The sequence below is a fragment of the Hevea brasiliensis genome, chromosome 9 (assembly GCF_030052815.1).
Source record: "Hevea brasiliensis isolate MT/VB/25A 57/8 chromosome 9, ASM3005281v1, whole genome shotgun sequence".
NCBI classification, from domain to species: Eukaryota; Viridiplantae; Streptophyta; class Magnoliopsida; order Malpighiales; family Euphorbiaceae; genus Hevea; species Hevea brasiliensis.
The window spans coordinates 15032401-15047091 of record NC_079501.1 but is presented as its reverse complement, the minus strand read 5'-3'; the positions used below and the strand labels follow the sequence as shown (position 1 = coordinate 15047091).

At 34.7% G+C, this 14691-nt stretch overlaps 3 protein-coding genes across 10 annotated transcripts; all 3 read right to left on the bottom strand.

Annotated features, from left to right (window-relative positions):
* Positions 1 to 1246: 1246 nt before the first annotated feature.
* Positions 1247 to 2813, bottom strand: LOC110638711 (phosphoserine aminotransferase 1, chloroplastic-like). The gene has a single exon (XM_021789336.2). The coding sequence runs from the start codon at positions 2687 to 2689 to the stop codon at positions 1409 to 1411; it is 1281 nt and encodes a 426-aa protein (XP_021645028.2). The 5' UTR covers positions 2690 to 2813; the 3' UTR covers positions 1247 to 1408.
* Positions 2814 to 3247: 434 nt separating this feature from the next.
* On the bottom strand, positions 3248 to 6376 carry LOC110638713 (G2/mitotic-specific cyclin-2). 7 transcript variants are annotated; one of them, XM_058153102.1, is made up of 11 exons: positions 6172 to 6372; positions 5943 to 6075; positions 5760 to 5816; positions 5383 to 5428; positions 5122 to 5277; positions 4892 to 5017; positions 4517 to 4606; positions 4186 to 4407; positions 3991 to 4089; positions 3717 to 3895; positions 3248 to 3620 (listed from the first exon to the last, which is right to left on the bottom strand). In XM_058153102.1, the coding sequence occupies exons 1-11, from the start codon at positions 6224 to 6226 to the stop codon at positions 3482 to 3484; spliced, it is 1302 nt and encodes a 433-aa protein (XP_058009085.1). In that variant the 5' UTR covers positions 6227 to 6372; the 3' UTR covers positions 3248 to 3481. The 7 variants fall into 7 exon arrangements, with proteins under 7 accessions (XP_058009085.1, XP_058009086.1, XP_058009083.1 ...); XM_058153103.1 differs by having other exon boundaries at positions 5122 to 5274; positions 6172 to 6371; XM_058153106.1 differs by having other exon boundaries at positions 3487 to 3620; positions 3717 to 3814; positions 3992 to 4089; positions 6172 to 6374.
* A 1688-nt stretch (positions 6377 to 8064) lies between these two features.
* Positions 8065 to 14691, bottom strand: LOC110638725 (uncharacterized). 2 transcript variants are annotated; one of them, XM_021789369.2, is made up of 15 exons: positions 14476 to 14691; positions 14295 to 14373; positions 14075 to 14188; positions 13718 to 13815; positions 13499 to 13582; positions 13194 to 13330; positions 12937 to 13009; positions 12777 to 12822; positions 12548 to 12657; positions 12210 to 12317; positions 12052 to 12108; positions 10804 to 10865; positions 10226 to 10538; positions 8472 to 9323; positions 8065 to 8370 (listed from the first exon to the last, which is right to left on the bottom strand). In XM_021789369.2, the coding sequence occupies exons 1-14, from the start codon at positions 14539 to 14541 to the stop codon at positions 8574 to 8576; spliced, it is 2097 nt and encodes a 698-aa protein (XP_021645061.2). In that variant the 5' UTR covers positions 14542 to 14691; the 3' UTR covers positions 8065 to 8370; positions 8472 to 8573. The 2 variants fall into 2 exon arrangements, with proteins under 2 accessions (XP_021645061.2, XP_021645062.2); XM_021789370.2 differs by having other exon boundaries at positions 14295 to 14370; positions 14476 to 14690.

Sequence of the window (14691 nt, the reverse complement as noted above, 5' to 3'; positions counted from 1 at the left end):
ATATGGAATTACTGGATGTGGATTGTTGTGGTTTCTTGGATTTTAAATGCCATAACAATGTATTCTGCACTGAACTGGTTATTTAAACAAAATGCTAAACAGACCCATTTGACCATTTACGTACTTCAATCTGATATTTTTTATATAGTTTCTAAAAAGGGAAAAATTATTTGTGTTTGGTGCGCATGAACCGACAGATGGGACTAATCCTATAGTTCAAACAAGGTGCGCATGGCACATCGTTGAACTTTACTAGGTCCCCTTTTGTATTAGTCCTAGGCAATGGATTAATGGTCATCCATCGTTTTCAGGGTGGGTGGACTAGTCTACTACTAGTAATCGTTGTTAGGTGGCTAGGCTCCGTCGTCAAAGTCACAGGTAGGCTGTGTAAGTTTAATTTTTTTTTTTTTAATTTAGGAATTATATGTATTTAATACATTCAGATAAAGATATGTTTTTATTAAAAATTAGAACACAGTGTCCCTACTTGTAATAATAAGGAAAGCCAGTTGAGCACTACCAAGCCATCCTAATGCCCATGAAAATTATTTTATTCGGGTGTACCAACCTACACTTAAAAAAAAAAAAAAAAAGTCGGTGTACACTTTTTTCAGATTTTTTTTTAACATTTAGCGGTTTTTATTTTTTTAGCCATAACAGTATAAGATATATAACTAGTAAATTATTCCTCTAGAATTAATTTTACTAATTCATCCTCATAAAATTTGGACACTAACGGGTATAGTGTCTGTGTCAATGTAACAGGCATCAAAGAAGACTTCGAGTTGTGACAGATCAATAAATAATTCTAAAGTTTATTTTAATTATAAAAATATTAAAATAATAAAATGATTTTTAAATTATTTTTAACAATATTTAAAATAATATTTTTTTTAACCTTTGGCATTTTATTATGTTAAATTAAAAAAATTATTCTAAATTAAAATACAAATAAAAAACTCTATATTAATAATAATGAAAATTAAACTTCATCTTCATATAGATAGCAATTAGTTCGCAGTATCATTCAGAAGCATATTATTATTATATAGTGGCATCCCACAACTCAATTTCTGTTCCTCCCAACCCAATGAACGCATTAATTCAAACATTCACCGTGATTAATCTCAATCCCTCATTGATAAATATACAAATAGACGTAGGATTAACAGAAAACTTCAAGTTATTGCTCAAAAAATGAATTAAATTAGTGTATATGCAAATTGGTAAAAAAAATGCAATCAACTAAACATGTCAATTTTAAGATTGCATTAAGATACAAACTAAACAGAAACAAGAGAAGTCCAAAAATTTTATGCATCTCTAACAATATTATCATTCATAAGAGGCCTTTGAAGCCCCACCACCAAAACTAAAGGGAAATTGGACTCTCAAATCAATCACTGATTCAAGCATGCCTTGCCTGGAAGTTTTTCATGAAAGCAACCAACTTTTCCACTCCAGCCAGCGGCATTGCATTGTAAATGCTAGCTCGCATTCCTCCCACTGATCTGTGCCCTTTAAGCTGAACCAACTTCTCCTTAGCAGCTTCTTTGATAAACTCAGCTTCCAAATCAGACTTCTCAAGTGTAAATGGTACATTCATCAATGATCTTGCAGATTTTTCAACAGGGCACCTGTAGAACCCATTACTCTTATCAATGGCACTGTAAAGCAATTCTGCTTTCTTCTTGTTCTTCCTTTCAATCTCTGTTAATCCACCCTGTGCCAGAAGATCCTCAAAGACCAAACCACACATGTATATGCCAAAACAAGGAGGAGTGTTATAGAGTGAATTGTTCTCCGCATGGATCTTGTAGTCCAGCATCACAGGAGTTGTCTCTTGAGCATTTCCAATCAGATCTTTCTTGATTATCACGATTGTAACCCCAGATGGCCCTACATTCTTCTGAGCTCCAGCGTAGATCAAACCAAACTTGGAAACATCTACAGGCTTTGAACAGAAATTTGAAGACATGTCAGCCACCAAAATCCCATTTTTGGGAGTTGGGTAATCCTTGAACTCAACTCCATGAATGGTCTCGTTAGCGCAAATATGCAAATATTTAGCATCTGGACTTTGCTCTAAAGCATCAAAAGATGGAATTTTCGTATACTTTTCAGATTTCCCAGACCAAATCACCTTGGGCTTGCAAAACTTCTGTGACTCCTTGAAAGCCTTATCTCCCCACGACCCAGTAACCACGAAATCAACCGGGTCATCGGGCTTGCAAAGATTCAACGGGATCATAGCAAACTGGGTGGTCGCGCCACCCTGGAGAAACAGAACGGCGTAATCTTCCGGGATATTCAAGAGAGCACGGAGATCAGCCTCAGCCTTTTGAATAATAGAGAGAAATTCTTTCCCTCTATGGCTCATCTCCATTACGCTCATGCCAGATCCGCGCCAGTTATAGAGCTCCGCCTGGGCTTTCTTGAGGACGTTGGCAGGTAAGATGGCAGGACCGGCAGCGAAATTGAATACACGGTCCTCGGAATCTTCGGTTGCGGGGATTGGCGAGACTGGAGCTGTTGATGCGGCTGTACATCTGATTGAAATGGGCTTGTTATGGGTGGCGAAATTAGCGAAGGTAGCGGTGGAGGAATTAGGTTTAAGGGGGAGGAGGAGGTGGCTATTAGGATTTTTGGGAAGGAGAGAATTTGGTAATGAGGTGAGTTTTGATGCCATTGGCGGTTGAGATTTCAAAAAGAACAAGAAAAACACAGAGAGTGACTTTTTTCAGCAGAGGAACAAGAGTCGTGCTTCTGCTGTTGAGGCGCTAAAAGATACGAATCGTTTGGAGGCAAAAATAGGGAAAGTGCATACAATTAATTATTATATAAATAGTGAATATTCGCACTTCTTGTTCTGTTGGTAGGGGGTCTAAAACGCTGTCGTTTAATGCCATCAGTGTTTTTATAAACATTAGATATTCGCACTTTTTTTTTTTTTTAGCCTACTGATTACTGACTGATTAGGGAGAAAAAAATGCAAGTTGCCAACAACTTTCCTCAGTATTTTGACAAGTGTGTTTTCAGTTTTTAGGAGGGGTTTCACAATTGCCTGTTGCATCAATGGTAGATTGTTCAACTTAAAATCAAATATGAAATGGTAGATTGAACTCATATGGGACTTGTCTAAGTTCAAGACAGTAAGAATTTATAATTGCATCTCTTCATTTTTCTACCGTTGGAGTTTCTAATGTTGTTGATACAGTGAAACATCCATTGAAAAAAGAAGGGAAGAGACAAAAAAAATTATGGTGTCATAAAATTATTGTTTTCAATAAAACAGGAAAAAGAAATACAGTGAGGGAATATGAATGAAACAGAACATAGCATATGGCTGTAAGGTATTAACAACCAAGGCTGCAGTATTTAAAAATTCACAATATATCAGCTCCCAATAAGTTGCAACCAAAGTTGCTGATTATTATTGTGTAACCCCACCAACCCCAACCCCAACCCCAAAAATTCCCTGTTATTTTTGAGTCTCTAATAAGAAAAGTGCCGGTTCACATTTTGAAGTATAGCCAAACTTAGATGTATTGTATTTCCTGTGTGCCCCAGTCCCTGTCCCAGCTTTCTGGTGGAAACCAACCATTAATCTTGAACATTCTCTGTGGGTATGCAACAAACCAAATTCATTAGTGCTTTCCCATTCAAGAAACCCTGTGTGAATATGAAAGAAATGCTAATTGGAGAGAGATACTCACAGAAGTTGATCTTCTGAATAGCTGCTGTGACACTCACAGGTTCTACTCCACTGCTTGAATCCATAGATAGTGCACTGAGCAGTATAGATTGCTGCGGCCGCCAATAAAGATGGTGGGAACTTGAGCATTTCATACTCCACAATTGAAAGCTCAATCAAGAAGAAGGACAACAGCTCAATCTGTTTTCAGGTCACATGTTAATATATTTATTAATAATGCCAAAGAATTACTTTGCACAATAAAGAGCTAAAAGAAAAACAGACTCCTAACTGACCTTCTTATCACATTGAGCAGCCTTGAGGAACCTTTGCATGAAAACATATGGAGTTGGAAATGACATATTAAACTGTAATCTGTTAAGCATCAAACTTTCCTGCAGGTTGTGGAGGAAGAAAATGTTTACTATTTTTTGCTTTAGCCTGTATTGGTTTAGAGTTTTGTTCAGAAAGACATACAGGGGAAAGTTTACCATTTCAAGAACTTCTTTTCTATTGTAGGCCTTATCTGATATAAGAATTAGATCTCCTACCACTGGAACAGAAACCTCCTCATACTTGCAAGCTAAGAGCATAGCAACCAATCCAACCAATTGAAGCTTCTTCCTTACAACTGTCTGCTGTGATAGAAACCTATCAATAAGATTAACCGTGAGAAATAATGTCTCTTTCATGAGTTCAAACTTATCATGCACCTGCAGATTCAGACAAGTACGATTATTCAGAATTAGCATTGATTTAGAAGCTATTGAATCAATTTATTACCATTTTAATAATATTTTTGTGGGGAAACATTTCATATACCTCAATAAGCCAGTCAATTAGTATAGCTCTCATCTTCTCATTAATGTCGAACTGTTGTTCCATATAGTTTGGAGAGACACAGCTAAAACTCTGCACAGATTGAGCTGTATTTAGTCAACAAACTTAGATGGAAATTTTTAAGTTCCGCAATAGGAATTTATCTTTCAAGCATATCATACAATTTTACAAAAATAGCAATTAATTAAGGTGTTCTGCCAACTTGAATTCAAGCATCAGCCGCAAAAATAATAATTTAGCAGTTAAGATTCAAGCCATACAAGTAATAGAAAATAAATGAAGAACAGAGACTATAGGAGTTATTTCGTAATAAATATTGATAGGATAGGTGTTCAGATGTTGTCAAGTTCAGTTTACCTCCTTTTTTCTATAGGAGGCATACATATCTTCAACATAATCAACAACAGCAAGTGGATTCTTTGCATCACAGCCATCAATATCCAAAATGGGCTCTTCAATTATATCCTCCATGTCAACCTCCTCCTGATAGATTGGCAGATAGTTAATTATGGGTTTTAAAATTAAGAATTTTCCATTGAGAGAGAGAGAGAGAGAGAGAGAGAGAGAGAGAGAGTGAGTGAGATTACCATCTGATCCATTTCATAAAGGATTGCTTCTGTTTGTTCTAAAAACATTGGTACTGGATGATCTGCTGGTGCCTTATTTTCTTCAACATCTATGAATATACAGTCGCCAAACCCATTTGTGCTTGGAACTGATGGTTTCTGCTTCTTAGTCTCCTGCTGAACATTGTGTTCCAAGAAATTAGCATTGCCTTACTTGGATAGTAAAGAAGAAATTGCAGGTACTGATTCATCTTTTCTTTCTGAGAGAGTAAGAAAGGGTACCTGTGGACAATGCTGATGTGTACTTGACTGTTGTGCAGCAAACTTCCTATAAACAGAACTATCAAAACTTGAACATAACTTTTGATGAGAAAATTTTTTAGAACCCTCCATTATTTGTTTGCTAAAATGAGGAAAATAGAAGTTACAAACTGTTGTGCCCCATGCTGTTCTAACAGCTGAAAAGTGAAAACCTATCGCAGACTCAATCATAAAGCTCAGTTAAGTTGCAGGCATTGTTTTTCTATCTCCACCACATGAAGAGATCTAAGATTCAAATTTAAATCTTTTTGCTTTTTCTTTCTTTCTTTGTTCCTTTCTTTATATCAGCCAAACAAAAGAAAGGAAAAGTGAAAAACATAAAAGATCATTTTTCTAACCTTGTGATCGGTCGATGTGCAGGATTTGGTGGGTTTCTTTGAGAGACTCCATGATTTCTGAGTAGAAAAACAACACAAAATTATTTTTCAGGAAAAGAAGAAGAAGAAGAAGAAGAAGAAGAACAAACTATCCTAGTATAACTTCTCAGTCACTAACTAAATAATTAGCATCAAGAACATTACTCTGACAGCCCCCTCTTGTTAACAACACAAGGATATGCTTGTGCTCCAATAAATTTCTGATTTAACACATTTAAAGCTCTTCTGTTGTGACTAATCTCCAGCCCAAACTTTCTGCTACCCATCTCAAGCCCTCCTATATGATCCATGAAAAACACAGGAACCCATGTCAGATCCAAAAGTTTAACAGCTCTAAAATATAACCAAACTGCTCGTAAGTTCAATTCTCTACCATGAAAATTTGTGGGTTTGACAATGTTAGGATTGTTCTCATCAGATATATTCATTTTCTCAACCCAAAAAGGAAAAAACAAAAATCTGATGGAACAATCACGCCCTCTTCCTCTTCCTCCTCCCTCCTCCTCCTTGAAGAACCCAGTACCTTAAAGATCTGAACTTTAAGTAAAGTGCATTTAAGGCAAGTAAATCTACAAAACCCAGATGGAGAAATAAAGTGTAAGTTAAACAACGGCTACGGGCAAATGATCCTTTTTTCAAATCCAACGGCTAGTGAAATGTGACCGTTAGATCATGGGATTCGCGAAGACTATACTTTGTTGTCGTAAAACGGTCACTCAGTGACTTGGCATGTGACGTGCCGCATCTGATTTCAAATTATTTCTGAGTTTTTTCATTGGCTGTCGGGTTCATTATTTTGCTTTTCGTTTACTCCTCCTGGTATGCGCTCTTCCCCACTGGGGCTTTTGTAGGGTCCGTTGACCACTGCACCTGATGCGGACCAATTACGTCTTGCCATTTCAGCATTAGAGCAATTTCTCTCATCTTTTTGTTTGTTACGGTTGTCATTATTATCATTATTATAATTTCATATATTTTAGAGCCATTCTGTTTTACTTGGATTATTAATTTTACTTTTATTATTATTAATAATATTATTACGTTTCCATCAAACCAAACTCACAGCTTACTTGAAAATAAGTTTGTGAAGGTAAAAGATGAATTTTTAAAGTGTAGTATTTCTTTGGAAGGAAGGAAGGTATTTTAAAGAAAGAAAAGTTTTTAGAGATTTCAAAATCTTTAAAATTGAAGGGTTAAGAAAGTTTTACCTTTTTTCTTTTTTTACCTTATTTTATAAAATATTTTATTCACTTCATTCATCCAAACACACACACACTGTAAGTATTTGTGTGATAGGGGTGCATTAAAAACTTTTGTATAGAATTAAATGCTTTTTAACAATTATTTTAAATATCAAATTGTATTATGAACATATCTGGTTATTGATTAAATGAATTATCATGCAAATTATCAAGCCTAATGAGCTTTTTGAATGAAATGATAATTTTTTCAAGATATTAAAACCCAATTTTATTTATGGACTGTTATGTGAGTTTTAGGCTTTTAAATTAATTGCAGAACTTCAGCAACTTTTAACAAAATCTGGCTACTTAACGTGAAGAAATGTTTGCTCATGTGTTAAGGGGTAGGGTTTTAGGTATATATCAAAGTCGGATGCGGAAAGGAAGGTTCCGGGTAGTAGTGAGGGAGCTTTTGAAATTTGAAGTACAAAAGGCAGGATGTATGATTTCAAAGGCAATGAATGAAAATAGGAACTATAACAACAATTTTAACTTTGGAGGGAATCCATTTTGCAGTATCCATAAATACTGTCAAAACAATCATTGGTAATGATCTCGAAGTTTACCGTACATTTGAAGAAGCATGCGCTTTTTTACTCAGCACAAATATATATATATATGAAATCCATTTTTCATAATTTATGAAAATAATTTATATTTATACAAATATAAAAAAACACTAAAATTTAATTCCAAATGCACTTAATAATTCTCAATAATTCAAATTTTTATATACTAAACTATCAATTTATTTTTACTTAATATCAATTGAAATATCAAATACCTTAATATCAATAGATAGACAATGTTATTTTTCATGAAAAGAAAAATAATGAGATATAGAGCAATGGAATTAAAGAAGAATAAGACAACCCTTAAAAGGAATAAATTGAAGGCATATATATATATATATATATATATATATATATATATATATAGAAACAGCAGCAGGTTACACCTATGTAAAAGTTGATGAAGATTAGACAAGATCATTAGTAAATAGCTCACTCATGCTTATCCAAAGGTTAAATAAATCAAGAGAAGCAAAACTTCAATTATCTATTAGATAAGCTTCATTTCCTAGTCAAGTGTACAACACGCATCCTACAAAACTAATTCAAAACTGAATGGATCACATGAGACATTCCATGCTCTTACACTATTCAAAACTTGAAAAAAGGTAATATTATACAGCATTTTTATGCTATGGTGACTTTTCAATCCACTAATGGTAATTCTATCAAACTTGCAAAAAGAGAGTAATCTTTTCATTTTGTTATAAGTTGTTAAATCTGAACAGGCTGCCATCAGCTTTCAGTTTCATTCAAAACCTGCAGCAAAAAGGAAGATAATGTTATTTTATGCAAAATTCATGACATGCGTGCAAACACCAATCCACAAGTGCAAGTTTGCAGAGAGAGAGAGAGAGTACCATTCATTTCATATCTTAATGGCAATTCTGATCCCTAAAAATAAAGAGACTAGCAACGCTGCTCCACAATGTTTTGCACGTATTTTACGTCAAGTAATACTCTCACCTCCTGAAAAGACTCGACAGTGAAGGTTGACCATGTTTCCTCTCAACCAATATCTTTGAGAGTTTTTCAGTTTTCTCCTTTACCAACTCTTGCAATAATACATGGCAATCTTTCTTTTCTTCCCACTTCATTTTCTCAGCGTTGCTTAAATTACTACTCCCAGACACATTTAACTGCTTAGATTCATCATCATGTAACTGATGATGCTTCACTTTGTTTATCACCTTCATATGTTTTCTAGCCATATCGTGGCTCTTCTTCTGAACAGTTCCAGACCTTTTATCATTCTTTGCCTGGCATTGCAACTGATGCTTTTTTTTCTCTAACAAATTCTCTTGCATCTTATTTAGTTCTCCTTCAGGCAATTGACTTGTCTCACCTGCTTTCTGGCGCTTCTTGGGCACCTCCTGGGACTTATCTTCCAAATCCACCTCGTTCTTACGTTTTTTATCCTTCCGCATTTCAGTTTGATACTTTTCCAGATCAGAAGGTATTGGATCATGTTTCTCATCAATGACCTCAGGCACCTCCCTCCCAACCTCCATTCCTACTTTAATAAGTCCACTACTCAAAGTTTCCAAAATAACTTTGCCAAGTACAAATCTAGTCTCATGTTGATTCCCTTTTCCAAGTTGGAAGTAGTCAATCATGAAATTCTCTCTTCCACTTTCGTAAGATTCAACATCATTCAACAGCACATCAAAAAGTTGAGCAACATGATTTCCTGTTTTCTTCGGTACAAATACCTGAAGCAACATGGAAACAGACAACGCTGTAGATTATACATAATTGGAAGACATTTCATTCCAGTATGAATGTGGCAGTATTCAATCATGCAGCATCCTTTCAGTTTGAGATTATATCAGTTATTAGTAGTTGTTGGCAAGGTCCATGGGCTCTGGATAGAGGGGAAGATCTAGCTAAAAAAATAGCTAATTTATTTAACTTGACTAGATGAAGAACCTGCCCTGATTATCCAATTAAGACATGCGATCATGCTTGGGGAAACTAGTATAGGATAAAAGCTTACACAGTCCATTAACAAATATTGCCATTGTCATTTGCCAACCACTTATATAATCATCTAACAAATGTACTATTAACTTTATTTTTCTTTCCTAAGAAACTATTCATATATAACTTTTTTTTTTCTTTATATGTACTATCCTTCCCTCTTTGTCTAAATAAATATCAGTTCATTACAGTTTATGCCATGTCCAAATTTAGTATATACCACTACTTCCTAAAGATATCACAATTTAAACTTTCCCAATATCCTATTAGATATATCCAAAAATATTCTTTTGCATGAAAAGCTGTAGTTGCAGACATGTCACACTGCAAATAGTAACAATGGACTTCTTATATTTATGCAATCAATAACAAATCAGCTCTAACAGAGAAAAGGAATGCCAGTCATTGTGTCATGGCAGATCATTCTAAGATATAAACCAACAAAATTAGCCTATGCAATATGCAGAAGTTAATATGATAATTCCAAGCATTTGCCTATGAAAGTAAAAGTTAAATGAAGCACACTACTGTAGAAAATTAAAAGCACGCAAGTCAAATAACCTCTAAATTTATCATATATATATATATATATATATATATATATATATATATATATATATATATATAAACTTACCAAACCAGAACTTGGGGAAACTGGGTATTTGGACATGGAACGGACAAGAATATCTGTATCAATCAAGGTACCAACAGAATCTCGAACCAAGGCTGCTAAATGACTAGCTTCTTTTGCAAGTTCTTTATCTGTTTTAAATTCAGAAAACCCTGAGATCTCAGGTACAAATTTAACTTGCAATTTGGCATTTTCTCTCGCAAATTTAACACCTTCCTTCCACTTTCCATGATACAGGACAGAAGCAAAGACCCAGACAACAAAAGCATCTTGCGGATTAGTTACTAATGCTAGGTGAAATGCTAGTAGTCCAACCCTGTTCCACACACAAAGCAAGATCAGCAGATAACCTTGATTGCATAATATATTCGTGAATTTATATTTGTCAAAACAACTCCAAGATGGTTTTGAAAAAAAATGCCAAACTTCTTCAAACTAAAAAAATTTCAAGAAAGTCAAATTAGTGGCCCAATAACTGCATTTATGATAATTGCGCTAGAAATGACAGGCATGATGATAATAATGATATCATCATATTATTAAATTTTAGAACTGAACATTAAAGGTAGCAGCTGTCTCACCATAGACTGCAGTCACAAGGTTGATTGCAACTGACCAATGTATCCAAATTGAAGAACAATTTCTATCAAGGAGAGAGAAAAAGAGAGATTTTTAGAAACAAGGATCTACATACAGAGAGAAATTATTCAAAAAGTACGAATCTCACAGGAAATCAATTACAGAACCTTTCCAAATTAAATCATGACCTTGTGAAGGAAGTGCAAGCAGAAAAAGAAAGAAGACACAATATACTACTGTTGTGAAAATTGTTTCAGTAGAAAGGGACAGGCTTCAGTCAAGTATTTGCCACTTCCTGTTCCAGACATGGCAGGGTTTTACAAACCCAAGAGGGCTATAGATGGATCCCCCTTCCACCAGTGGTTGCGCTGATAAGAACATTGCCATGTCTGAAAGAGAAACAGCCAGTTCAGTCCCCTGATAGAACCAAACCTCAACCATATTGGTAAATTCAAGTAGCCCTTGTTCCATAAATATTTCATTAATTATCATCCCAATATGACAAAATTTTATGTTTGGTTGGAAGGATTTGAACGTGATTTTAGTTTAAATTGTTTGAATAAAAGTTAGCCCACTCTTTAGTTAATTAGATTTATAAATGAATTTAAAATTCATGAATATGGTTGACAAGTTACTTTTTTTTTTTAACTTTTAAAGGGGAAGGGTGATGCCAGGTTTTGAACTCCTAACCTCTTGTACTACAAGTAGGCAGTTAGGCACACAACCATTTGGCTGTTTGAGGTGGATTTGAAACTAAACTATAGGTATATCAAACACTCAATTACCCACATATATTAACCTAAACTAGATTTATAGTTTTATTCAATCATAGAAAACCAATGCATCATTTCAAATATCACAATTTTAAATCTCTCCATCCAAATGAAAAAGGAAATTCCTTCAAATTACATATCATTCCCATTTTCATTTTGAATACAAAAAAAAAATCACATTACACACACACACACACACACACACACACACAGAGACAGATGTTCCTGATAATTAATATATTAAAGTTAACATGTTTTTTACAACAGCATTATTTCTCCAACCAAGATTATCTTGCATACATGCTCTTAGTGTTTCCAGCATTTTACTATAATAATGCAAAAAAAATAATCAGTTCTGAAAATTTAATTTTTACTGAATCCCAGCTATATCCTTATATGTCAAAATAATGGCATCTTTATAATTGATAAAGCTATTCGCATTTTAAGCCTTTTTTTTTTGGTATAGCTAAAGCTTACCATCAACATCGAGGAACTCCGATATGTTTCACCAACCTGTTGATTAAGGTATGCTGCCTGCAATCAGGGATTCCCAGTCAGATGTAAGCCAAACTAATGGTTATAAAAAAGGGGAAATTTTTGAAATGCATCAGGTTGGAAACTGAAAATTTACAAACATGAAATGGAAGAAAAAGTTCAAGAAGGTTGAATCTCTGAAGCAAACAGATAGTAGACTCAGCAGCTCCATAAGATAGCATGTAGTTCAATTCCATCATTATCTTGGACTGAAAAGACACAGAATGCCATTTTGGTGAGAATATGATGAAGTTAGAGAACTTAAATTAGACAACCAAAGGAATCAGCACAAATGATTGCAACATAACCACTGTGGCAACAGACATTAAATAATGGAAAAGGAATAAAGAAAACATCACCCCTGTAGAGGCCAAAAACAATATAGAATCTTAAAACAACAAATCAGGCAGTAGGTTATCTTACTTAAGCCTTAAAGTACCTTGTCCAAACTCTTGACAGAAGATGAAAGTTTACGCATAGCAATTTCAGTGTCCTCTGAAATTGACAATCCCAGACGGCCTGCAATTCTCAATCCCCGCAAGATTCTTGCTGAATGACATGGTTTGCAATACAATTCCAGTTTAGTTGAACAAACAATATAAGCGAGTCGCTGCATCCCAAGTCCTGAGGCGCTAAAAGAACTTATATATAAAGGTGGAAGTACCTACCACAATCCTCTTGGAATGACAAGTGAGCAGGGAATATGGTTCGTAGCTGACAATATCACAAATTAAAATGGACAAATCTTAGAAAACTTCACATAACAGTTGAAATAAACATTAAACTGGAAAATATTTTGCTAACAACATATGAAAAGGGGGAAATTACCTTTAAGGACTTCAAATCTGCTAAGCCATTGACATAATCACATATTTGATTCTTGAAAGGGTCAAAGAATAAACTGCTCCCACAATTTTAAATGTAAAATTCCAAGTTAGATGATATAAAACTAAACTTAAAGAGTTAAGATCTTGTATCCATTGTACTTTACAACATATTCATGATAGCATATTTCATCACAATCTTATTACATGAATTTTAAAATGATTGTCCCTGAAATAATAAAAACAACCAAGAAACCATACCTGTTAATTGTGAAATCCCGATGCATGCTATTTCTCCAGCAGACAAAGTCTTTTTTATCACTGCCACTTGGCATTTGAGATAAAAGTACCTTTTCTTTTTCTTCAGCATGTTTTGCTACTGTCTCAAAACTGGATACCTATCACCCAAACAATAATAATAATAATTATAATAAGTACATGTCAAAATTATTATTATTATGATATCCTTCCTGCAAGAATAAAAGTGTCTGCACACCAAACTTCAAAAGTCAAAGAAAGGAATAAGCATCCATTCTATTGTAGGTGGTAAATGAACACTTTCAGACCTCAACTACTGAACTTCTAATATGCACCCTGCATATAGGAAACCGGCGTCCAACAATCACAGAGCGAAAAAATTGCTTCTTAACCTGTAATAAGATTTTAAAAACCAACACAAATTTTTTAACTCAACCAATCATGAACTCAGTACCATTAGAAATCCACCAACAATAAATGGAATAACGTAACAGATGAGGAAAGGACCAAAAAAAGCTGGAGAAAACCTCTTTAAGCTTAGCTGTCGTGACCACATCAAAATCTTTAGGTATTCTATTAAGAAGTAAATCTCTCACACATCCACCAACTAAGTAAGCTTGAAATCCTGCAATTCACAGGAAAAAATAAACCATCTGATCAGAAATCAAGTAAGCATTCATGTCAAGCAAGATTGATATTTAAACTTGCACACTTAACAAAGGGCCAGAATCAAATAAACAAGCTCCAATGAATGGATTGGCCAGCCATAAAGATTATAATGCACAATTCAGCTATGAAAAGGTATAGGTTGATGGAAACACGGTTATCCATCTAATTCACTAATGAAATAGTTCCCAAACGTGGAAAGCATATCATACAATTACCTTTACCCTGCAGAATTTTCAAAACAATCCATAGGTGAGCTGGAATCATAGAATGGGTCACACCAACACGCTTTGCATTTATCTTTTTCCAACCCGACATGTCAATAGTGGAGCCTGATCAAGCATTAGAGTTGAAGTCGCAAATAAATGATTCATATAAGTACTTGAACCAAAGGAAACTATTTAAAAATGTAGAGCTAAAATTCAAACTTGTACTCACTTTGTTGAGCCCTAGAATCAGAGTACCCCATTCCACGGGATAATCGAGCTTGTTCAGTTAAAGTATGGCTGAACCTCTGCTGATGAAATTCCAAAAACCAATAAATTTAACATGAATGTCACAGTGTTCGACGAATTGCCCCAACCAGAAGATAAATAAAAAGTGAGAAAACGTTAATAACCTGTGAGTTGGTTAGGGATTTGAGAGTACATAACAAGCAATTTTTGGCTCTGAGGAATATCGCCATCTAGAATATGAAAACTATAGCGCCATTACACTTTCCAGTCGATCTTGTTGGGGAGGCTACTTTTTAGCTCGCATTAATGATAGAACTCCCAGTTGCTCTCCCACCGTCAAAATGCCCTTTCCTGCCCAAAAGTCGAAAAGCCCAGGGCAA